This window comes from Mixophyes fleayi, chromosome 11 (assembly GCF_038048845.1).
Source record: "Mixophyes fleayi isolate aMixFle1 chromosome 11, aMixFle1.hap1, whole genome shotgun sequence".
NCBI classification, from domain to species: Eukaryota; Metazoa; Chordata; class Amphibia; order Anura; family Limnodynastidae; genus Mixophyes; species Mixophyes fleayi.
The window spans coordinates 65,236,738-65,263,622 of NC_134412.1; the positions used below are offsets into that span (position 1 = coordinate 65,236,738).

At 38.4% G+C, this 26,885-nt stretch overlaps 1 protein-coding gene across 1 annotated transcript in view; it reads left to right on the top strand.

Annotated features, from left to right (window-relative positions):
• ZBTB16 (zinc finger and BTB domain containing 16) overlaps positions 1 to 26,885 on the top strand; it is a 127,969-nt gene that overhangs the window by 44,207 nt on the left and 56,877 nt on the right. The window contains exon 3 of the mRNA XM_075191235.1: positions 16,543 to 16,640. Coding sequence (XP_075047336.1) covers positions 16,543 to 16,640 — 98 coding nt within the window. The remainder of the gene's footprint in view (positions 1 to 16,542; positions 16,641 to 26,885) is intronic.

Sequence of the window (26,885 nt, forward strand, 5' to 3'; positions counted from 1 at the left end):
CATCGAGAACCGTAACTGAGAGTTGGCATTGCATGTCACTGAAATACAGTCAACCTTCATAGACCCCCTGCTCGACAGATCTGAACAAACTACTGGCTAAAAGCAAAATCCCCAATTAAATCATGGTAAGCCTAGCAAGGCCAGTTTATGCTTCTAGTGGTATCTAAAGTAGATACCTACAGCTAAAACAAAAAGGTAAATATTGGCCTACCTTGAGCAGACTGCATCAGTGTTGAGTAGGGTTTGCTATGTGTGGCAGTATCTCGTGTATCTTCATTTAGTGGGTCTGCCACAGACTCTGAGTTAGTCCACCGTCTTCCCTAATTAAGTATGATGAAAAGCAACAAGCCTTTAGGGGCAAGGAGAAAGCTGCACGGAAAAAAAGCACCTTTATACCATGTAAGACTATGTTGCAACATTTATTCCTACATTTACACAGTAAAAGACTGTGTGCAACATTTTATCAAAATAAATTATCTTATATCTATCTTTAGAAATCTAGTCTTCAAAAAATTAATTTCTACACAATTTGATGTGTCCTCTTTGTCACATTACAACATGCTTTTGGAGGCCTAACCGGTATAAACATCCTATTTCTTAACTTCACACTTGTTACATCTTCATGAGACCCATCTCCTATTAACGTTGTTGTTGTTGTTGTTGTTGTTGTTTTTAATAATACTACTAATATGCTTTTTAATATAGTACCAACATATTCACAGTTTTCAAAATTTGTTAAATTGTTCATCAGTTATTGCACCAATGAACTTAGGCCAGTGGTTCCCAAACTTTCTCAGTTTGAGGAAGTTTGGGAACTTTAGGATCTCCATAATTTTTCCAAGACACCCCTAAGCCAAAATAATTACCGGGTAGTCACGTTTTTTAAGTAGGTCGGTCAAAATAACGATGATGTATTTAGGCCCCTTCACCATCTCATTGTGCCCCTTCATCATATCACTGCGCCCCGTCACCAACTCACACTCTACATCCCCCTTTACTCTCCATTCCTTTACTTACCTTCTTCTGTCTTCTTTCCTGATGTCCTCACTCACACTGTCAGATGTGATGACGTCACGCCCGGCAGTCAGTGAGAACAGTGTGGAGGATGATCCGGCGCTGTATTGGTAAAGTCTTCGTCTTCGTCTTCTTTTTTTTTCTTAGTTTGCGAGGGCGACCGCGGCACCCCCTGTAACAGCTTTGGGAACCGCTGGCTTGGTCTAAATACTCTACTCTAAAACACACACATGCTGTAACCTACTGACAAGTTTTTTTAACTGTTGGAGGACATCACAGCACCTGGAGGAGACATACAAAGAAGTAAATGGGGAGAACATACAAAATCCACACAGTGCACTGATCAGAATAGAACTCGTGACCCCGGTCCTGTGAGCCAGCACTGTTGAGCACTGAGCCACCGTGTCACTCTTGACAGTAGAGTTTCACATCTCAAATTTTGATATATTCTAGAAAAATGGTAATACTTGAAAACGATTAGTCTGAAATACTTTCAAAACTTTTAAGCGTATTTGAAAAACTGTCACAGTCCCAAGTCTTGCTTACATGGTAAGTGACATTTCTGCTCCATTGTGTATGGGTATAGTATAATGCGCACATGAAATAATGTGTTCATACATAAAACCAGCGAATTCCCCTTGTTTATACTGATCCTGTTTCACGCAGATGCTAAGAATTAGCCGACATGATGCTAAGCACTAGTGTAAAACCCCAGTATTTCAGCTAAAAGCCAGCTCATGTAATTAGGGGGATGTTGCTGATAAAATTGTTTTTCTCTGCTGGTGCGTAAGTGAAAGGAACTGGTTTAAACCAATAACTGCAGTGTACTCTCAATCAGCAACGTTAACTGTGAAACTGCTTTGAGAAATGAGACTAATTGGGGACTACTTTTTTTTTTTTTTTTTTAACTGCTGAAGTTCTGGAGCAGATAGACACCTATTCCATATAACCGGAAGCATACAAATATTACAGCAGTTGGATATGCATTTATATGATTAAGAACCTCACCAAATGAAGGAAATTATTTTCTTGACATAAAGTAATATTACACCTTTTTTTTCGCCCTGGGGGCAGTGTCCCCCATCACATATTTTTCTTCTAGAAGTTATGTTGTAAACCAGTGTTGGCTAACCCGTGACACTCCAGGTGTTGTGAAACTACAAGTCCCAGCATACCCTTCCAGCAATAAGCTGCTATATATTGGCAAAGCATGCTGGGACTTGTAGTTTCACAACATCTAGATTGTCACAGGTTAGCCAACACTGTTGTAAACAAATGAGAAAACTGTGTGCGATGCACCTTTACCATGTCACATGTCTCAGTACTTCAAGTAGTTGATTTTGGTATAGTGTAAATTGATGCCATTGTTCCAAGTAACATGACCGTATAACTGCAGATTAGCATTAAACACTGTATCCTGATGGTGATGCACTGAATACCTCATATTTTTGGTGATTTGTAACAATCCAAAGGATTTATCCCTTTATTTGAGGAATCAAATCCTGGCATTCCTTGCATTTTAGTGTTCAGGACACAGTATTAAATATTCCCAGATAAGATTCAATCACTTGTGTTGCTTCTATATCATTCAAATATCCAAGGTTAGGATTTGGTAAGGTTTTAACCATAAATAACTAGACCCATAATGGACACTTGCAAGTTGTATCCTAAAAATCTGTTCTACTAATGAGAACATGTAGGTATACGAATCTCAAATTTACTTGCAATGTGTATATGATTAAATAAAGCCACATTATTTGACACTATTGCCTTTAAAATGAGCGTATTAAACTTTTTGTGGTCACCATTTAATATTATTCACCTAAAAATGTAATGTCTGGGACTGTAACTCTTTAAGCTTGTGATATGAATGTCACCCAGGCTGGAGGAGGGGGGACAAGATTTTGTTTTCTGTTGTATCTAACGATTACCAGTTGACAGAATCACAATTCTAACCACCCCACACACTAAAGGATTAATTATAGACACAAGAATAGCCGCTGGGCATACGAGATGAGTTTTCTAGAAGGGGGAAATGTATCAGAGCTTTGCAGATCTCCCAATCCAGGCAGAAAGAATACAAATGATTACAGTATGCTAATAATTGAATCGCCTGCTGTGTGCAGTGAGTACGTTTCCTCTTAATGTGAGCTATGGAGCTTGCAAAGTGCTACTACTTGTAGCCCGAACAAACAATTGTTATGAGAGAACATTTCTGTGTTATCGTCCATCTTCATTATCCTGGCAATCTGAGGTCTTTTTCATTTTTTTTTCTTTCTTTTTAATGTTGTTATTTAAAATGAATCTCTGACTTTGAAATGTTATGTCTATTACTACTTACCAAATTTACCAATCCATTATGAGCCTTGTAATTGCAGTGTCCTGACCAATGTTAATTCTTTGCATATGTGTGAAAGGCAGCCAGTGTAATGTTTTTCTGATCTGTGCCTCTATAAAATTAGGTAAATAATGATCTCCATAATATTTACTGTATTTGTGAAAATATTATTTGAGAATAAAGTTCTTTCTGGGGAAGACAGAATCATGTACCTTTAAACTACATACAATATACCGTTCATAATAAACTAACTTAATAATTATAAGGGCTGTCAGAAACTGAGGACATTTTTGTAATTTTACATATTTTAAACAATGGAATGTATGAATGTGTGGATTATCTGTTTCTAAATGTGTAATACGTTTCAAAAGATCCCTTTAGTTGACTACAGTCCTAGGTGGCATTTGACAGGTACATTATATCACGTTTAAACCAACTTGGCAAGCATTGGGAATCCAGCTGCCAGCTACTTACTCTGTAATTGCTTTCTCCTCCAGCTTGTATATCTGACTGTCTCTTCTCTAGTCTCATTCACTTTTTTTATTTGTGGATTAATGCACTTTTTTTATTTTAGTATGGTTTTTGTGGGCCTGTGGGGCTCCCGAGGTGACCTTATTGTTATATAAATAATTTGTAGACCATGTCTGTTTGGATACTGAAATCTGAATGGTTTTGTATAGTCTTCATTTGTGGCAGCATGGTCGGGTGCATGAAAATACATATTGGTTAAATGTTGCAAAATAATGATTGTGTTTATTATGCCTTTATTTATTTGTCTTTTACTTTGGGTTTCGGGGGAGCATACTCCTGGAATAGATATGTCACATCTGTTAGGATACATTTTTAGGAGGATAAAATTACTGCATTATCTTTATTTCTCTCCTCCCCTTTTTTTTTTTTTTTTGTTCTTTGTTTTTTTTGTTTTAACTTTATTATGCCTTTCATGAACCAAAATGTTTGGGATGACTACTGAGAAGCAGGCACAACCTTTGTTTGCCCGCAACCTGTCTGTTCCTTAAGTCCTCAATAACAAGCAATGATGTTCCATAGATTGTAAGCTTGCGAGCAAGGAATTCTCACCTCTTTGTCCGTATTACCCAGCGTTGTACTACGTTTGTCAATTGTAAAGCGCTGCGGAATTTGCTGGAGCTATATAAATAAATGTTGATGATGGCAAAATGCACCATGACAGAAGGATCACCATATACCAAAAATCTGTTTGTGTGTATGTTTTTTGTTTTTTTTCTGTGCAGAAAATGGTGTTTGGGTGGCATTCCTATTCTACAGACTGCCATGGGAAGCATGAACCTCCTCCAGACTAGAGTCACAGAGCCAAGTGAGCAATTTTTTGGTAGCGGTGAGGAAATAAAAACAGGTCTTTTTACCCATCTGCTTTAAACCAGCACAGGAAGGTTTTATATATTATACGTGTGTGTGTGTGTGTGTGTGTGTGAGCGCTCACCAGTATCTATATAACCTTATATTTATAGTCTGGTATAAATAAAAGGAGAAGGGTTCAATAAAAGCCTGTTATTGCTGCAGTACAAAGTTAGAAATGTTTGAGGTCTCAGTTACTTGGCTCACACACTGGGTAATGAATATTTTATAGGAAAGGAAATACTTACACTCCGAGCCTTTTTATAGTCTAGCCTCTTATAACACTGCTAACCTTCCAGAATTGCAAGAGGGAGAGATGGCCCAGTGCTAATCCTCCAGCCGCTGCTGACATCACAGTGACTTTAACTGAAGTGACAATGTGTTTAATGTAAAGATATTATTATTAAGGCATTGGAAAATGTATGATTACATACACATCTAGGAGTTGTCAAATGTGCATGATGTTGACAGAACTTCTATGTGGCCACAGACCGTATCAAAATTATTTTTATGGACATATTCTGACCATTAGATTAACTGTTGCCTCCCCCACCCTGATTATCTATTATGTTTATTAGTGATTAAACGTGGTTAATCTTGAAGAATTGTTATTCCTATATCTTATTCTACACTGTATACTAGAATTCCTCCCAACTGTCCTGGTTTAGGTGGGACAGTCCCCTCCAACCAACTCCAGGAAGTTCCAAGGTATGACCGACATTCACCATGACACTGGTGCGCATGACAATTCAAGGGGGTTTCTTTTGTTTTTGTGGGTGTGTTGGCACTGAGAAACCACTAGGGGGATGTGGCTTGACCCTGCCACAATTTGTGTGCAATCTAATTGTGCGGATTTCCTCTGTGGCAGTGCTTTGATGTGTACACCAGGGACACTAAAGTCAGAGGTCTGTTAACCTAGCAGCATGTCTTTGTACTATGGGGTAAACTTGAGTACCTGGAGGAAACCTACATGGGTAAACATACAGGTGCAATGCAGAGGAATCCATGGACCCAATCTAACGTACCACTAGGTTAAGGTACCATGTATTTTCTCATTGTAGCAAAGGAACCCATCTTGTTTTGCTGCAGCACGTGGACTCTTGTGTTTTTTTGGGTGGTTTTTTGTTTTGTTTTTTTTGTTTTCTTTTCTTTCTCTTCCCAAGAAAATAAAAAGCTCAAAGGTCCATCAAAATAGTTATTCTAGCAAAACCCACTGGACCTAATACTGAGCATAACCTGGAGCTCCATGAACTCCTTTGTCAGCCCAGTCCAGTGCTGCCTGCCTTCATTTTCCCTAAGAAGTTCTCTATAATCTCTAATTGGAATTTCCCATTGAAAAAACATGTACGTCAGAGTCCTAGAGAGACAATAGGTTAGTAGATTTCTAGCATGGGACCCTTTTGTCTCCCTTTCACTTAAGTATTCTACGGCACTGCGGGTAGGTTTCTGTTCCTGTGTGTACACAGACCTGTATCGCACCCCAAGTTACACAAATTAGCCCGGGATATAACTTCGAATGTAATTATGATGCATTTAGGAGTGGAAAGTTATGTATGCTGTTACAATGTATATATGGGTTTTTTGTTTTTGTTTTTTTGCCCTCTAATAACCATATTAATGTCATGTTTGCAATGAGCTACGTGCCTGCTAGCAAACTTTCCCCACCGATCTAGTTAATTTGTGCTGCATTAAGAGTTAAACTGTCCTGATTTATATTTCTCTCAATAGCCCCAGCCCTATAATCTGCTTTCATTTCAAACTGAGCTGTGATTTATAGGGGAGCCTGCTGCTTCTGCTTAGAAATGAGCTGTTAAACATATGCTATGTTTGACATAAATTTGGAATTTATCACTGTTGTCAAAAACTGCCTGTTGGACAAAGGTGCTTATTAAGGCAATAAATGACCTTAAATAGGTTTCTGTCAGACTTCCTAAGCATTGTGCTGGCTGTGTTGGGAATGAGAGAAAAAAAAAATCCGCTTATACTATTAGTTCAGATGGATTAAATCCATACTTTGCTTTAAACAAGAAAATTATATTTTGATGCTTTGACTAGACATTCATTTTAATATTTCTGTTATAATTACACAAAGAAAGTTAAAGAATGTTCTATCGCCTGCTTTCCAAAAATTCAATTGCTAGTCCATATATCTTAGTGAAGGCAATACAGTATGTATAATTGCAGGTAAGTGTTGCATTACATAGATATCAAAATAATTAATATATGTTTGTGGTTTTATACTTTTGTCTTTTAAACGTGTAGCATACTTGACCTACTCTCCCGGAATGTCCGGGAGACTCCTGAATTCCAGGTAGGTCTCCCAGGAGAGAGTAGATCAATCTCCCGCATTTGCCTACTTCCTAGTGGGCAGAATTTCGAGTCTCCATGATTTGAATCTAAGGGAATTGCGTCATTTTGGCCTGAGCCCCTTCCCTACATGGCCACCCACCCCCCAGATCTCCCAGAAGCCAACTTTCTAAAGTTTGTCAAGTATGACATGAGGTGGAGGCAGACATTTTATTGTTTGGTTCAATATTCATGAGAAAACAGCCTAGCAGTTCTCATAGGGGCACATTTATCAATCTTTTCATAAAGTGAAAAATAGTTTTCAATCCTTATCGCATTGATAAGGATTGAACTATTTCTCAAATTTATGAAAAACGCATCACAGAAACAGCAGTTCCGAAAAACTGCTGTTTCTGTGATAAAAAAAAATCACTTACCCTGCCTCTTCGGAAGGCGATGTCTACGGATCTCCTCCTGGTCATCTTAATTTTTTTGCACATGCGTACAGACATCTCCGCTCTGTCTCTGCAACTATAGTTGCAGAGAGAGAGTGCGGTGAGTGACAGGGAGGGATCATGTGATACCTCCACACATGCGCTGTCCAGCTCTGCTCTTCGGAGCAGAGCTGACAGCACTAAAATTTTTCATTTATGATAATGTACACCAGCTTCAGCTATCATGACAAGTTTCCGAAAAAAATGTTTTTTAGAATGGTGACTGCTCCCAAAAACGAAAAGTAATGCAAAGATATCCACGATATCTGCTGCGATGCACCCTTCTTAAATATGCGTGCCACACAGAGGGACCTGAAGTTAAGTGCATGATAGTGCACTATCATTATTTGTTAAATATGCCCCTTGGTGAGGTGTGAGATACTTTATGTATGTTGCAAATGAGAGGGTTTCTCATTATTTGGAACACATGATTAAAATAAACTAAACTCTGTCTAAGAATAACCCCTTTCTTTCAGTATCCCCACCCACCCTGCTCCTGGAATCCCCCTCCCCCCATTAAACAGTTTGGCAGTGCTCCTCATAGTGATCGTAGAAGAAGGCACAATGTTTGTGTATGACTTATTTACTGAGTAGAAAGAATAATAAATAGAACTAAAATATATGAATACATTCAATAAGTTTATTAGAGAGGTTCAGTTGATATCCTTGAGTAAGGTGATGGGAAACATATATAGTTGAGGTAGTGGTGTTTAGGGCTCTCATCGGATTTGGGAAAAAAAATATAGATGTTATTACAGAAGTGAAAAATAGTCTTTTTTGTAATCCGGGTTATGTGGTTGTTAGGTTTGTGTTCTTAGATTATTCATGTGGACTTTACCTCTCCAAATATCATCTGCGGCTGTAATCTCACATTGAGCGTTTATACCTGCCATGTTTCATCTCCTCCTGCTTACAGACTGAAGCCTGTAACTAGGTATTGATTGGTATGTTACCTTCCGACCTCATGTCTACAGCTGCCGTATCTGCCTCTGCGGCTGTCATGTTCAAGTGCGCAATCCGACTAATCTTGGCAGCAAGGGAATGTGTTCTGAACCCCCTCAACAACACATTGAGATATCCATCGGACCACGACAGAGGAAGGTTTAGTGCTACTTAGCCAAGTGGTAAAATGCATGCAGCTATATGTTGAAGTTATCAGAAACACAACTTCTGGTATATTTTCAAATCTGAGGGCTACCTGTACTTTTTATTGGTTCAAGTAACCTTGTTTAATGCATATCCTTTTTAGTATTTTAAGATGACTATAATAGTCTCATTTTCACTTTGGTAACACACTCTATTTCTGCATGTTAAAGCTCTCAACTGTGACCCTCTATTATATTTGTTTTTTGTTCAGTGATGGAGAACAAAACTTTTTTAAGCAAGGTATAGCTATCTTCGTTTATGTGAGTAAAAGTTCCAGCATGCCCTTCAAACCAGGCTAGTCTACATACTTCTGCCTCACAGCACTGGGATCTTGAGTCCAATTCCCGACCATGGCCTTATCTGTGTGGCATTTGTATGTTCTCCCCGCATTTGCGTGGGTTTCCTCTGGGTGCTCTGGTTTCCTCATATACTCTAAAAACATACTAATAGGTTAATTGGCTGCTATCAAATTGACCCTAGTGTGTGTGTGTATGTATGTATGTATGTATGTATGATAGGGAATTTAGTCTGTAAGCTCCAATGGGACAGGGATTGATTTGAATCGGGTCTTCTTTGAGCTGCAGAATTAGTGGCACTATATAAATAGCTGCTGATGATGATAAGAAGAGACTGCCTGTCTTATGTATTGGAGAATAGCCATTGTTTACTTGATAACATCATTGTGGATATCTAAAATGGGAGTGCAAGAAACTCTAATGCTGGCCATAAGCTGCTATATCATTATCGGGTGTATTGGTAAATACAGTTGAAGTTGACCTATGTGGGCTCTTGGGTGAGGTGCTCCTTAGACGGCATTAACAGGCCCCAGCGATAGAAGTGGTCTGGTCTGATCTGGTCTGAGGAGATGAGAAGCTGACTCTTGTCCAATGTGACCACCTACACGTATGACTAAATAGGACCTTGATCCTATCCCTGCCTCTTTATTGAGCGGTTGTCGGCTGAACTGACTGTCTGGGTAATCTGTCAGGAAGGGATATTTCAGATTGTGAACTATAATAAGTCTACACACTGTGCAAATTTTGTAAATAAATAGCCAGATTAGCTGACAAAATTTACAAGTATGTGGCTAGATTTAGTAGCCAAGCAAGACTAATTGGTTGAGTAAAGTGGGTAATAGCTGTTGATACCTAGTCTCTGTCTAAATTTTTCGTGAACATGAACACTAATTTTCTAAAGTCAACAAAACTTATTAACACTTTTTTTTTTATTATTATTATTTCAACACTGATTCCAGGACCTTATACTTTAATTACTTTAATTGTATAATTGCAATGATCCCCCCCACCGTCCCCCCCCCCCCCCCCCGATTTTACTCTAAATACTTCAGTTTTGTGGCCACCCACTGTGCGTACCCTCCACTAGAAATCTGAGATTAAACTTTAAAGGCTCATGACAATGGTTAAGACCAGACAGAGACATACTGGTTTCTGTAAAATTATTCATTTACTGACCTTGCCTTGAAGATGTTTGCACACCTTGTAATAAAGGAGGTTGGACTTTACTTCCCTCTCTATATTTTTTTTGTTAAGTGGGCAACAGCACTTACAATAAACTAAGGTTAAATAAATAAATGAATCACAAGTTTGTTTGTTTTTTAAATCCTGGCTTTTGAGCATGGCAGGGTGAGCACCCAAACCTCCATTGCCATGGGGTAGCCATGGTTCAGTTCTTCAAGTTGGGGGCTTAGCGTGAGGTGCTTTGCTTTTATAATAAACATAATCATGTGAAAGAAATATATACTAAACCATCTGGTGAACGTATAGTATAATATTGCCTTTTCAAGGCCACAATGCACCATGTGGTGGAGTATTTGGCGGTAGGTAAATGAAAGATTGCCAAACTTTGACCTCCCTGGCAAGGCATGTGTATTTGCATTGTATTAATGAATAGATATTACCATAATGTTTGCAAAGTTAAAATGGTATGTCTAAAACTGACCACACCATGCAATATTGCCTCCGATATCGGCCAATTATACTATATGCAGCTCCAATACTAGCCAGGTAATCTGAAATACATTTATAGGATTATTATCTGACATGTTTGGTAAATATGGTCAGATATATATTCCTACTATTCAAACTACTCTAATATGGACAGAATTACGCTGAGTAATCGCTATGTGTGTGACAATTGGACATTGATCCTGTTGTAGTTGAACGACAGGATTGGCTCACGTGTGGCTGGTTTAATATAGACGTTTTAGACTGTATTATATAGATGTACAATCAATAAGGACAATACCATATGGTATTTCTTAACCAATAAAAGGAACTAAGCTACACAGCATGCCCCACTATTTCATTCAGTTAATGATGAATGGATTAATGCATTCAATATTACAAGCATCTTATCCTTTTTTTTGGACTAAGGAACTTAATATCTGAGACTTCATTAGCCCATCATAGTGTTTTACATCACACATGATAATGTTCTTAAATACATGAGTTGTAGCATATTCGTAAGCTATTAAATAGAATTTAGGTGAATTTTTAGTCTCCTGTTCAGTTCTATAGACGTTACATACAACTTTATTGTAAACATCTATGACCTTTTAGCATGTGAATAGTATAAATACAAAGAAGGTGGATGGCCCATTTTGCGTCTACAATTTGGCAGTCAAGAACGCCATCAAGCCCCTGCCAGACAGTGTTTACTGCGTTCCCGCTCTGTGCCCGCCCAACACGTGGGTAGTGGGATCTCTTTGACAGCATTGTCTGCTCTCATAGGAGTCTAAAGTGGTCAACACCCCTAATTTGAGTCTCCCAGAATGTAAATTTAAGTGGGTACAGTTTCTGTTCACTGTATAGTTCTGTGTAGGATGTTGCCACAAAACGACTTTATAATATTAAATATTGAATAATACCAAAAACATTGTTGTCAAACAGTATGTTAACAATAAAATTGTTGGAATAAGGCAAATCGCTTTATGGTATCTATATAATCTTTAGGCAAGCACACACTTTGTTTTATAGAATCCTAAATATATATAGTATGAATTATTTTTGTCTGCTATTCCTTTTACATGCTGTATAGTTGCATTATTGCTTTTCATTCCAGTAACACTTTCCAAATGATAGCCATTTCCTAAATCATTAGTGTTTTCTGATTCTTTCCCAGTGGGGTGTTCTAGATCCTAATCCATGATTATTATTCATGGCTCTGCTGCAATTGCAGATAAATCAGTCAAATCTGTCAGTGTAATCCATGAGTTTTATCAGTTAATTGAGACAAGTAGATCCTGTGATTTGTTTCTATTTATTGTAAAGATAAAGTTCTTTGTCCTTTTTGTGAAAACAGTTTTGTCTGCTCTATTTACCTCTTATAGGAACAGATCTGTGAATCTATTTATTGAAAAACAAAGGCAGGTAATGGGGGCCCTAGTTGACGATCATCACAAATTAGCCACATTGATAGCAATCACAAGCAATAATAATGCTTAAATGAATAACTGTTATAACAGATCTGCACTTAAAATGACCATATAATCAGGCCCATACATAGGCATCAGTTATGACGGGCATCAAATTTGTGTGTGTATGTGTGTGTGTATATATATATATATATATATATATATATATATATATATATATATATATATATATATATATATATATATATATATATATATATATATATATATATATATATATATATATATATATTTATATTAGTGTGTTTATATGGTCCAGGTACCTAGCCTCCAATGTCGCCCCTTTCCCCATAAGGCAAAGTTGCTTTTCTGGCAGACCACAACACATATGACCTCTGAAAATCAGGATTTTTGGATGGTATATGGCATTTTACCGACTGTTTAAAGATGTCATACTTGCCAGCTTTTAAGATGTCTCCTCCAAGAGATGCCGGAGGGGGGAGAGGCGTGGTCATGCAATTGCCATCATAATGGCCCCGCCCCCACTGTGCAGTGTTGCGATTCACAGCCTTCCAACATGGGGGGTGCGGCCATGGTGACGCAAATTGCGTTCCGCCCGCTTCTCTAGGCAAGCATGGTTTATGTGTCTAGGGAAATATGAAGGAAAGCACTTTAGATATCCACTCTTTCCTCCAACATAGTGCATTAAACGGTCATTTGGACATCATTAAAATGCTGCTTTTAAAGACCTTGGTTTTTGTGTTCTATAACTTATGGATGTTAAGGCTTTATCCGGCGTAAGGTAACTTTGGTGCCTTATTGTATATTTGAAAATTATAGGAGCTCTGTTCAATATTCATCCACTTGGTCAATAATGCCAAAAGTGGCTGAAATAAATCAATGTGTTTGTTTCCAGTTTAACTGTACAAAAAAATGCTATAACCTATAGCAACCAAAGTTTAACACATTTTTTTTTTTTTTAAATTAGTCTATGCATCAGTTTTCATAAATGTTTACCCTTCAGCAACATTTATTTATATTGTGCCAGCAAATTCTGTAGCGCTTTACAATTGGGAACAAACCGTAATAAAACACTGGGTAATACATACAGACAGAGATGTAAGAAGGCCCTGCTCGCAAGTTTACAATCTATGGGACAATGGGAGTTTGAAACACAGGGGCATGTACTACATCATATTGCACATTGGTCCATCTAGAATGCAAAGGTGAAAAGTATTGAGTGGGCTGTGTGATCAGTCACACGGCAATGTTGGTCAAAGGGTTGTTATCTTGTGTTAGCTGTGTAGAGGGTTGAAGAATATCATAAGCCTGTCTGAAGAGGTGGTTTTTCAGAGAAGGCTTGAAGGTTTGATGACTAGAGGAAAGTCTTACTGTGCGAGTTAGGGAATTCCACAAAATGGGTGCAGCCCGGAAAAAAAAGTCCCGTAACCAGGAATGGGAGGATGTGATGAGAGTGTAAGAGAGACGCAGATCTTGTGCAGAACGGAGGTGTTGAGTTGAGCGATATCTTGAGACAAGTGAGGAGATGTATGTCAGTGCGATTTTATTGACAGCCTTGTATGTTAGAAGAATTTTATATTTGATTCATTGAAAAACAGGCAACCAATGTAGATACTGACAGAGTGACTCAGCAGAAGAAGAACGGTTTGCAAGAAAGATCAATCTAGCCACTGTGTGCAAAATAGATTATAAGGGTACTAGTCTCATTTAGAGAAAACCAGTAAGAAGGGAATTGCAATAGTCGATGTGGGAGATGATGAGTGCATGAATTAATGTTTATGCAATGTCTTGTGTAAGAAGATATATGTGTGTATTCTGGAAATGTTTTTTAGATGTATGTAACATGATTTAGATAGAGTCTATGTGGGGAACAAAGGATAGTTGTGAGTCAAGGATTACATCTAGGCAGCGAGCTTGCGGGGTGGGATTTATGGTTGTTATCAACAGAAATAAAAATGTCAGGCAGGAAGCTTCTGTTTTTGGGTGGGAATATTATTAATTCAGTTTTTGAAAGATTGAGTTTGAGTTGGTTTGTAGACATGGATGATGTCTACACTTAGCTTTGTCTTTTGAATTCCTATATATTGCTCTTCCACACATTTATTGGATAATGAGTTCAAGTAACTACCTATAGAATTGATGATCCGGAATATATTTATATTTTACTATGTCTTATTGCTAAATATGTAAGAAAAGGCTATACCATACTTGCCTACTTTAGCAATCTCCTCCCTTGGAGAACCAGGAAAGAGTTCAAAGTGGCTGGGCAATGCCATGACTAACATCACAATGGCCCTGTCCACACTGCGCAATGCTGCAGTTCATTGAGCACCGGGGGGGTGTTTCTAGCTCTACCCAACTTATTTTGGGAGGGTAGGTAAGTATGGGCTTGACATCCTGTGACATTCAGACTTCTGCTAAACTATACCATGACCTTCCACCAGATTGCAGTAGTAGCAGTTTAATTTCAAAGCTACCAATCAGTAGTAATATGAACTTTGTAGCTAATTGCCAAAGGTCATCCATCCCTCAGAAAGAAGTTATTTTAGTAAAGGTTATCAATCAAAAGTCTGTAACATGCAAATCTTTGGCTTTTTTAAAAAAAATATGTGGCTTGATCTAGCAGGTGGGCAAAGGATAGGCCCTTTTTTTTCACCACCTGAAACCTTTAATTCACAAGGGCTAATTTAGTCTAAGGTACAAATTTTTCAAGGATGCAGAATTTTCAGCAGAGTAAAACCTCTTTCACTGCAAGGGGTGCAAACATTGTTTGCATGCATGGGGGCTACATGGTCTTGCATGCTGTTCGCACACTGAATATTATAGCTCAGCCGTGCACCTCTCGCAACACTAAATGACTTGACACTATGCACTTTATACAACCCCCTCCCCCCCATAGAGTGCAAGATGGTTTTCCCAAATTTTGCACACAGTAGCTGGTTTTGCTCCTAATTTAGAAAACTAATTTAAACTCCTCATGCACGTCCATGAAAAAGAGCAACAGGAGATGGTTCATATATGGTTTCACTTTTGATTTGGGACCTAAAATTCTCCACAATGCTTCCCTTTTTGTTTCAAGATCTCAGGTCCTTTAGGTGTCCCGGTTTTTAATTTCAAAACTGTGGGAGCACCTTTTTTCCTTTTTGAACCTCGGAAGTTTTAGAGAGATCTGGCAAAGATGCAGGAACTTCTGCCGTCATCTGCCAGCACTTTCTCATGAAGCAGAGTACACAGTGTTTGTCTCACACGTTACAGCTGCCAGCATATTTGTCCTCTCGTTTTATACTAAAACTTTTGCACTGTTTCTCAAGACCTTGGTGAAAAGTAATATCTATTTATTTTAAATCATGGGCTATCTTAGGCCGCAGCTTTAATAGATTACTGTCCCTAAAACCTTAGTTTTGGGGGGGATTTTCTTTTATTTCCTGTGTATAAGATTTGCTTCCATTCACTGCAACAACATATTAACTTTTTTTGTTTTTGTTTTGCTTTTTTTTGTGGTTGGACAATGGGGAAAGAAAAATAAATGATGCTTGTCCTTAGCCCAGTGGATCCCAAACTTTCTCAGTTTGAGACACTTTTAGAGTCTCCATAATTTTTTTCAAGGCACCTCTAAGCCAAAATATTCGCCTTGCTTACCGGTACTCCTGTGGGATCGCCACTGCACTTAGTTTGAGGACCACCGCTTTAGTCACTAGCAGCTGGCTCTGGTTTAGAAAATACTTCTGTTCTTCTGGGGGAACTCCCAGAAGTAGGGGACACCCTCCCAGATACCGCCCACTTTCCTAGTGGCCCCAATGCATGTTGACTCCAATTGCGTTGCTTTGCACGTTGCAGTTGTCACCTCATTCAATTAGCGTGTGGCTTTCCTATGTGCCTTCAGGAATTGAAGGAAATTGTTCATATTCGTGGTGAGTAGTATAGTATAGTATAGTTTGTGTATGCAAAGTGATGATACATTTCATTATCTGATCGGAATTACTCCATGAGAATTAAGAGATGTTTTTACGATTATTACAGTGAGTGATTTAGTGTATCATAGACATATTTGCAATTTGTGCAATCATTAACATGTACTTGTATTTACAACAATCCATTGTTTAATGAATCTACTGTATTTGTTGCAATTCACATGGTTGCTAGGATCTGCACAGAATTACAGGGACATTCCATGATGTTTGTTAAAGTGCTGTATGGCCAAGTTCACTTTGGCCGTAAGAAATTATAAGAGAAGTGGTATTTTTACAGTTGGAGCCAAAATCTTCCAGTGATAAATCTGGTCCTGCTCATAACTACATGTACTGGGAGGATGTTCTAGCACAAAGCTGTCCAACTTGTGGCCCTCCAATCCTTTTTATGCTCTTCCCGTCATCCACCCCCAATACTTGGGCAGCACTGTTATAGTGATCATTATATACATTCTTTGACTTCTTCTCCTGATTTTGTTTTTTTTATCTCCGTGTGTCCTTTAGGAAGCTGCACAGTGGTATGAAGACATATGGCTGCGAGCTTTGTGGAAAGAGATTTCTGGACAGTTTGAGACTTCGTATGCACTTGCTGGCTCACTCAGGTAAGAATCCAATGTCCATCATATTTTAATAGCTATAATCAATATGTAATGTAAGAGACTTACAGAGCTGACAGAACAGTGCATGTGCATTGCACACATAGGGCCTGATTCATTAAGGAAAGTAAGGTGTAAAAAAAAAAAAAAAGGGTATTTATTTTTTTCTACTGGTCACAACCATATTACAATGCAAGGGCTGAATATTAGTTTATTATATTGCACAGAAGTTAAATACTGGCGGTTTTGTCATGTAGTACACAAATATTTGATAGCTTTATTTTTACACTGAAATTTATCTAAGTTGATCTAGAACATGCCCTACCCAAACTATAAATCTGTTCCCACATCTTAAATTTAGCTCCCCTCAAATGCAACATGGGTTTGCACAGGTGCAAAGTTTTTTGGTTTTTTTTGCTTTACTTTCCTTAATGAATCGGGCCCATAATGTCCACAAGGATCATAAATTGAAAGCTATGTAGTCTAGAGACAGGCTGCGAGCCATTTAAATCTTTCGAGGTCCACATCTGTCAGCCGGGCAGCAGTAGCCTGTACTTCACAGGAAATGATGCCTCAGTGACAAAATTGATATGGTAAATTGCATAGTGCAAGTAGAAAATTTGCATGTAAAGCAGCCAATTTTCTTCACAATGAACTGCTGAGATCTTTATGGGTCCAATAATGATTCACAATTCATGTCCGGTGTTTATCAGCTCACTTCATTAGATTGGTGATCATGTGTTAATACCAGGTTTTTTTTTGTAGAAAGTCAAACAATTTGTTCTGTGTTCCCTATTAAGCCTAGTTTTTAAGAGGACCTGTCAGGACCTAGATTATAAAATGCGTGCTCCTCCAGGACCTAGATTATGACATACTGTATATGCCTGTCCCGTTACATTAGATCAGTATAAGATATGTTTAACCTACTCTTTATGAACTTGACTGTTGGTGATTCCTCAGGCATCTAACTACAATGCTTTGCACTGTACTGATGGTGCATTTGGTGGGTGCATGAATATTAATGGAACATTGCATTACCAAAATCACATTGGTAGAGGAGACCAACCCAAATAGACTCTCCTGACAGGAGATGGGAAAAAAAAAAAACAGAACTATTTATGACAGCGTAGCAATGAATTGTTATATGAATAAGAAGGTGAAAAGTCCTCTTTAAGTGCTATAGATAAAAACAGGAGCCAGACAGACCTGATATGAAGATATAATTCACTAAATCTTTAACACTCAGGAAATTGCATATACAACACAACAATGTGACAAAGTTTTCTTGACCACATTCCTTTGCAGTTAAGTCACTTCTAGAATAATTCTAGGATTGGATGAGATTCTATTTGATCCAAAGCTTTGCTGGATTGACCTGTAAATCACAAGAAGTCACGTAAAATAAAATTAAAAAACAGGTTGCTACTCATTGTATATGGCTCAGTTTATCAAAGGGCAAAAAAGGTCTTTATTTATAACCAAGAGACTTTGCCATGCCTCTGAATAGGGAAACCTATTTATTAAGTATTGAGGATGGTGTCAACAGATACAAAAAGTTAAATGTAATGTTTAGATCTATCTTTATTTATTTTTTTATCTAGAAAATATGGGTTTCATTTTGTGTAAAATAAATAAATACATTTTTTTTGTTTTGTTTAAATTTTGGAACAGGAAACTCAAACTCCAATGCTATCATTTAATCCAATGCAGGAACAATATAAGTATTTAGAGTATTGGATGCAGCACAGAATTTTAATTTTACTTTATATTTACATATAGATATTAAAATTTATTATCGTTTATTTATAAGGCGCACAAGATATCTGCTGTTCCGTACATTGTATCGGCTCCTAAAAAAATCTTCTCTTGCACATCTTGGCGGCCGCTAAATGAGTCCTAACTAGAAACCGGAAGAATCTGCTTTCTCACTCCACACAGGAACTCAAAAACTACATCTGGCAAGTGGCAACCATGGAGAAAGTAACATATCTGCATGATAGCGGTCATGTATCTGGGCAGCTCTGGACCCCATGGCTGTTTTTTGATAAAGTGACATTCACTCACACCTCCCATAATGCAAATCCCCATATCATACTTCTATCCCTTGCTTTAATGGTATCTCTCAACACCATCCCAACTGACAACTTTATGTGCCTCCTACACCTATACTTTGAGCCTCTGAAGAGAAAGGATCAACTTAATCTCTATCTGTACGCCTGGTTGACCCACATTTCCCCCCTCTGATCCTTCCCAGTTCGTATCCATGTTTTGTGTAGGACCCTTTTTAGTTTTTTAGTTTTTTTTAAAAATCTAAAAAGATCTGTCAAATACCAAAACTTACTGTATCGATCCAACTGAACTCTGAGAGTTCTGTTACTGACTTGGTCATACTTATCTAATCTCCCGGAACATCCAGGAGATGCCCCCAGTAATCTCGGGGACTTCTCCTGGGAGAGATGACCACCCTCTTGGATCCCGCTTCTCTTTCGTGAGAAGTGGGTCAGGCCTTGATGATGCGATATCATGGTCTGCTCCCGCTGCTTGATGTACCATCACACCCCTCGGACTTCCATTTTGGACACCCCCTAAAGTGACTGTAAAAGTAGGTAGATTCTGCAGTTTTGTCTGTTTTTGTATGTTGTTGAGAATGTTTACTTTGACCTGATGATAAAAAAAAAAAAACCAAAAAAAAATTAAAAGTGCCCAATTAGTGTAATTTTAGTGATTTATCATAAGTGCCTTTTTATTGTTACTTTTCTTTTGTCCTGTCCATTTTATTTGTCTAGCAGTCTGTCTCTGCCTGTGAGTTCTGTCTCTTGCAGTCTCACTGGTATGTTTTCTCTTCCTTATTTTTTTTTTGTTACGTTGGTTAGGTTTGTTATTGTGCAGCTGGCACTCTGCCCGCCCTGGGATTCTGCCAGAACTCTGGTACAGTATGTACAGTGCTTAGAGCCAAGTGTATCATCATGCAAGATTACAGATACATGCTTTTTCTATTTTCCTCCCTGCTCTAATGTAATCAGGGGGTGGAGCAGAGAGTGCATAACCAGGGCAGTGGTTTAAAGCTCCCATTCTGTTCTACTCTCCTACTCAAGACACACAGGCTCACACGTCCCAACTCTAGATACATTGAGCATTGCACTAGAACATCCTGCAAATTCTTTATTGTATTGCAGAAAGCTTTGTTTTCCGGTTCTTGTCACTTAACCCATTACATTCCAGAAAGACTTCCTTAGTAATACAGTCAAGTTTATTAGCTTGACAGAGCAGCTCTTATTGTTACCAGCGCAAAAACCGAGCGGTTGTGTGGACAGGTTAGGAGCTAGGGGGGCGCAGAGGTCCTCTCTTCGGTTGGCTACTTAACAATTACTGTTTGTAAATGCTTACAAACAGGTCCAATACGTAATTCGTATATAGTTTAATTTTATTTGGGGGGTGGTGGTTCTCATTCATTTTCTGATTTTAAGGTCATGTGTGTTCAAGATTGCGTTTGAGCCCTTTGTTCCCAGCTGTGCATTTACAATCTATAAAGTGCCCTAGGAACCAGTCAACTAAACCTAGTATCCAAGTTGTGCAGATTAGGCATTTGGAGAACCAATCAGATGCTGAATATGTGTATTCAGCTGTGCATGATATGTTTGGATGACCGCTAAAGAAACAATCAGAACTGGATACAGAGAATTGCGACCCTCAGCTCAGAAGTAAACAAATTAATGGGAGCTCTGTGTATTCTTCCAACCCCCTTCCCCCACCTCCTCCCCTTTGCCATTGCTTTTCACCACACACTCTGTACGCTGTGCTACTCTTCCTTGGCTTCCGCGTACTCCAAGCATAATGTCCTGATTGTCCCTGTGTCATTCCAGCACAGTGCTAAGTACATCATATTCCTCTGAGTGGAATGACACATCATGTATATATTTGTACATTACGCACAAGCCTCTCACAAGACTTCAACTATTTCACAGCCAAGCTCCTCAGAATATAGAAGGCATGCTGACTGGCTTTTTTGACCTGCCAAAAGGAGAATAGGTTAAGAAACTTTTACTAAATGAGAAGTTCAGAAGCCATTTTCACTAATATTATTATTATTATTATTATTATTATTATTATTATTATTATTATTATTATTATTATTATTATTTATTATTATTATGTAAAACCTATTCAGGTCTGTTTTTTATTTACTTTTAACACTTCCAAAATCCCTAACTTTATAATGCCCTAACTGGTCTTTCTTTCATTTTTATTACAGCAGCTGCAAATTTCAGCTCTTTTAACCATGTATTAGCCCTGAGTGGTAATTAACACAAAGGGGTGATGCAGAGTTGGACAGCAATTGCTCCCTAAATTGCAACCACAAATAGAGTTGGCTATAAAAAAAGCTGCAATTGGGTGCATATGCAAATCTGCAAGATATGTGCAGGTCTGCACCAGTAGCATAAGCATCTGATTTATACCAGCCATACGTCACATACTTATGTTATGCCCATGTTATTCACCATTTGTTTTATTTACAAAAAATGTATTCGCTATTAAGAATTGATAAGATTTCAAAAACACCTCTACATATAAAGAAAATAAAGTGTGTGTAAATATAAATACACACACACACTAAAGTGTAATGTATGCATATGCCACGAAGAAAGCACATACCTATGTCAGCTGAGCATTTGCAAACGGCCAATTACAAGCTGTTCACGATTACTGCTGACTGTCATCATTATCATCCGCTATTTGCCCCTGCCACTGACCACCCGCAAATAATGCGGCTTTGGCAGGCATATATGTGTTTGTGTCCTGGTCATTATCTATTCACAATTACGTGAACATACCCTTACTGTACTCGGACTACATTCCCCTTCCCTCACCCGTTCCGCCTCTCCATGTACAAGTGGGTGTAGGTGCCAGAATCACGGAAATTTGCATAGACTCATATGCATGAGACCACTTTTCTGGGCATGCTTGCTGCAACTTCACGCAGGGTAGGGCCCTGTTTTGGAATAGAACCCATGGTCCCAGTGTAGTGAGGCAGCAATGCTAACTACTGTGCTGCTCACTTTGCTTTTCCCGATGTGTCCTGCAGCATTTGTGTTTGCTTGTGTAAAAAAATTAAATACAATATACAGCAGTATCTGCTGACCCTTTCTTAGGGAGGGCCTGGAGGTGTAAATCATCAGCTCCCTGGTCATGTGGCCCTGCAAGTAGGTGACTCATGTTTACATTAACAGGAGGTCATAGGAGTATGCAGGGATGGCACTCATGAGCTAGCAGCCTTGTCCCCTTGCTGGGTGATGATGACTCGAATTTCATTTCCTGAAACCTTTTGTGGCAGTCATGTAACTGCTGGTATGCACCAGTGGCTGCATAGGTGCTCTGTGCAGTGTCTGTACACTGCTCAGTGCACTTTATTAGGGAATTTAGACTGTAAGCTCCAATGGGACAGGGACTGATGTGAATGAGTTCAATGTACAGCGCTGCGGAATTAGTGGCGCTATATAAATAAATGATGATGATGATTTTATAAATTGCAGCACCAATGACTGCCCCGCCCTTCCCTTGATGCCAGACATCATTTTATAAACAAAGTGGCCCACAGGTCAGGTGTCCATCTCCTCAGCCCAACCCAGCTTGCTGGAACAATGTCACTATCCAATTCTCTTTACACGTTTGTGAGGGAAGATCAGTGTAAATGACTCCCTTTTAATCTTCAATCGAAAACATGAACCTATTCAGGACAGAAAACTTTGCTTTTTTAGCATTTCATTATTATTTGTTTCACATGTCCTTATTTTGCAATCTCATGTGAGTGAGCCCAAAAATGTCTTTTTACACACAGTCTCATGCAGATTTGTGTATAAATTTTATAGTATAGTGCATGTATATATTTTTATAATGGACATAAATGTTGATGTGACTGCTTGCCGTTTGTACACAGCCCTCGGCCAGATCCTGGCCCTGGGCCGGCACCCCCAGCCTTTTCCCAGAGTGATGTCATGGGCGCACTGGCAGGTCTCGATGTTCTGCCAGCATTCCACAGCGTTTATGATCACTCGCAGATGTGAATCCAAGAACACACTGTACCCAGAGACGAAATTAATGCAGGCTTGAGTGCTGTCCAACCCCGATACAGAGGAGGGACTCGCTTGGGGAGAAGGAGGGGGTGACAGCGCAAACTATTTAATGCTGTTTATAAATTATACACCGTCTGATAAAAAATACATCCCCCTCCCTTCCTCCTCCCTGCCTTTATTTTATCCATGCCCTGACAGCCGGAGAGAGGCAGCCTAGTGGTTTGAGCTCCTGTTTTGGCAGATCTCACATAAGATATAATTTAATAAAATAAAATAATATAGGAGGTGACAATTTAACCAGATAACAGGTGGGGGAACTGGACTGGAGTGTCTGTTCTCTGTGACTTCCAGTGAATGATTTCATTATTTATCTCCTTGTTTTGTAGACTATTGCTTTTACTTTTGGTCTAGCTTATGTTAGTCTTCCTCCTTTACTGCTGATCATCAATAAGCTTTGACCTTGGTTTTTGTTTTCTATTTCTTATATGTTTCTCTATCTAACCCTCTCTCTCTCTTTGTCTCCCTCTGTCTCTCGTCGCATTGTTTTTATTTTTCTTTTTAACCCTTACACCGCAATACAGACCATATTTAGACACGTGCGTTGAACTACAACTTCCAGCCTTTGTTAAACTAAATCACCTGTTGAAGGACATTTTAAAAAGGTGTTTGTTGCCATTGCACCCAGGTTGTATCACCCCTCTACACCACCTGGATATACACTGATCGCCTAAAACGCTAAATTGGAGATATAGATTATTGTAAAATGGCAATAATCGCTTTTTATTCCCAAATGCCTTATTAAGACTGTGTCCTCTAAGACCGTTGGTGTAATTTATTGTACAGTGTTATATCATTAACTTTCTGGTTGGGGTTTTGGCATATTTATTACAAAGTGTGTAAGTTGGGAGATTTCGTTTTCCCCTAGAGTGGGGCTGTTCTGGATTCTTAACACAATCTAAAATTAAACTTTTTTTTCTCAAACAGTTAGTTTACACAGAATTACTGGTCACTTTTTGTTTTTAATTGTGTTTATTTATTTTTAAATTTATTATAAATTAACCTTACCACCTGCATTGTCATGTGAAGCAATATTGGTCCATTATATTTGTAGAGCACGCAGAGACCTCTGTAGCTGTCGGTCGGTTCAGCAGATCATGGCAGGGAAAGGGTTAACCCATCCATAGTCCTAGGTATGGCAAAAGCATCTCCGCTACTAATGTTTATCGCATGCCCAACAGGCAGCTAGGTTTAAAGCTCTGCGTTGTTGCTAAGTAGCAGCTCTTCTCCCCCCTTCTCCTCCCTCCCATACTGTAATGGGCTTATTTTGTATTCCATACAGCTCTGGGTCTTATTTTTGTATGCAAGACAAAGTGTTTTGATGGCGGATGGAAGCAGCCTGTGTCTAGAGGCTGCTTGGAGTTTTTATGCTATGTACAGTACACACTGTGCTTTTTGAGTAGAACACAGGCTGTTCAGTCCTGCATTGTTTCTTCACCTTGCATTGCGAACATCCAGCAGCTAGGACTAGTCTATCCTGAAATAGTACAGTACTGCTGCTTGTTTTCCATTCATTAATGCAGGTTCACATACATATTCTGAACATTTGACATTATTTTCTATTAACAAGAATAAAGAATGTGCTCTTAATACAGTGGGAAGTACTATACAGTTAAGATAAGTTGTTGTTTTTTTGTCTTCTTTTGTGTATAGTAAAGCATTAAGCCTTTTCTATAAATAAACAAACCTAGTAGTAATTCCAAATATGTAAACGTCCATAATTTACAGTAAAATAAAGGGTTATTAGATTTAAAATAAAAAAAATAACTGGTTTTAAAACAACTAACTCTGCATTTCTGGGCATCCAGCATTGTGAGAACATTAGTACAATACAGTATTAGAGCATGAATGATGTGTTTATATACAATTTTATCTCTGCTGTAATGTAATCTGTAGCCAACTATATTTACACATAAGTGTGTGTGTGTATTTTCACTAGCCTAAAATGAATTTGGAAGTTTGCCAAGTCTTTGAGAAATAAAAGATGACCCAATATTGACAATATACCTGTTTGTAATCTGATAATTGATCCTCATCAGACCAACATTACTAGTTCAGGGACTAGACAAACACTTTTATGTACAATGGTTGGTGAAATCTGATTTTCAAAGCAATATAAATTGTACCCACTGTCTAGTCACAAGAGAGAAATCAGCATTCATTGATTCTGGCTACAAAATGGCTATAATTTAACTATGAACCATTGGAATGAATAAGACATGAAGCACTTCATCCCTCAGTGATATCAACGGCTCCTAGACAATTGATAGGGTATAAGTTGCTTCAACCCACAAAATGTCTGTCATTCTGTAAAGGCGATCTGTACACTGTAATACTAAATTATTGACATTTAATTTCATCTTTTTGACAAATACATTTGGGCAAAAATAGTACACATAGACAGGGATATTTACAAGCATTGCTTAAAAGAGCAGTTTGCCCTAAAAAAAAAAAAAAGCCATAGCAATCAGTCAGTTATTAGCTTTCATTGTCTATAGTTCGTGATTTGTACCTTTTTAAGAACGGTGGCTTAGTGGTTAGCACTTCTGCTGCACAGCACTAGGGTCATGAGTTCGATTCCCGATCATGGCCTTATCTGTGGGGAGTTTGCATTTTTTCCTGGTGTTTGCGTGGGTTTCCTCCGGGTGCTCCAGTTTCCTCCCACAATCCAAAAACATACTGGTAGGTTAATTGGCAGCTACCAAATTGACCCTAGTCTGTGTGTGTATGTATGTTAGGGAATTTAGACTGTAGGCTCTATTGGAGCAAAGATTGATTGTGGGTGAGTTCTCTGTATAGCGCTGCGGAATTAGTGGTTCTATATAAATTGATGATGATGAAAGCTTGTTATACACATCTGTTCATATTGAGCTTAACAGGCATCATTAGTATGGTACCACCCAGTGGCCACATTATCATGGTAAAAGGTAGAACATAAGCAGTTTATTTTAAGTAAACCAACCATTTAGGTGTTACTTTTGCAAAATTGAACCAAAATGAGAATGAGACAAAGCAAAATTAATCCTCCGATGACTTTTAAATTAATTTTTGTCATACACGGTCTATCTATCTAATCGGAGAACTACTGTGCAGCCTCTTTGTAGGTTGGTGTTAAGAAGGCAACATTTTAATGGAAATATGTTGGTTTGCCTACACCCCCGCCCCATCCCCTCTTCCACCCTAACCCGTGTAGCACTTCAGTGGGTGCCCTTCGTTTGGTATTGTCACAGTTAGCATATAGTACAATCATATTGTGCCATTTCATAGCAGGCAGAGAAGACATGTTCCTGCAAGGCTACAATTGGATACATTTTTAATTGTCCAGCACGTGCAATGAATGCGGTGGCTGATTGAGCAGCTGCTGTCATCCAATCAGGTGCTATATACCCAGATATTGAAGATTCAATACCCAAGAATATGTTCCAGTTGTCTCTCCATGTTCTTAAAAGGCATGGTCCAGCTGCTCAGAGTCATGGGATGAGCCCACCACTGTAATAATTTTTTAATTCATTTTTTTAGTTTTTCATAGATGTAATCTGTATAGAATGTTCACGTATAGCCGAGAAACATGTTCAATTTAGTGTTCCGTGTTGGCAGGAATACAAGTAGTTCTGCTATGCTTAGGTTAATTGTTCAGTTTTCTTATCAACTTGTAAAATCGACAACTGTAAGGATCTGTAGAACATTATATAGTAGCTTGTGTAAATATATAATGTGTGTGTGTGTGTGTGTGTTTTCCATCCCTGCAGAAAATTTCTTACTAGCACTTTGTTCTGCTTACTTGCACAGCTGTTTATTGGAAACATTATTACACTTGTGTATCATGAGAAAAAAGCATATCCTTTACTTTGAAGATTAAAAGAAACGAGTCACTTGATGGTTCTGCGTAATGAAAACCTTCCATTACCTGGAATAAAGCGATACTTACTCTTACATTACCTATAGTAATGTGGTGAACTTCAGATCCCTAGCACCAGTAGGGTTATAGTAGTCCAGAGAATGTTAGGCTGGTTGCCAGGGATTTGTGTATTATTAGATTCTTTAGGTGTATTGCATTAGCAGACTGCTATAATGTATCCATACTGTTACAGAAAGTTAATATTATTGTGGGTAAGTGCTGATT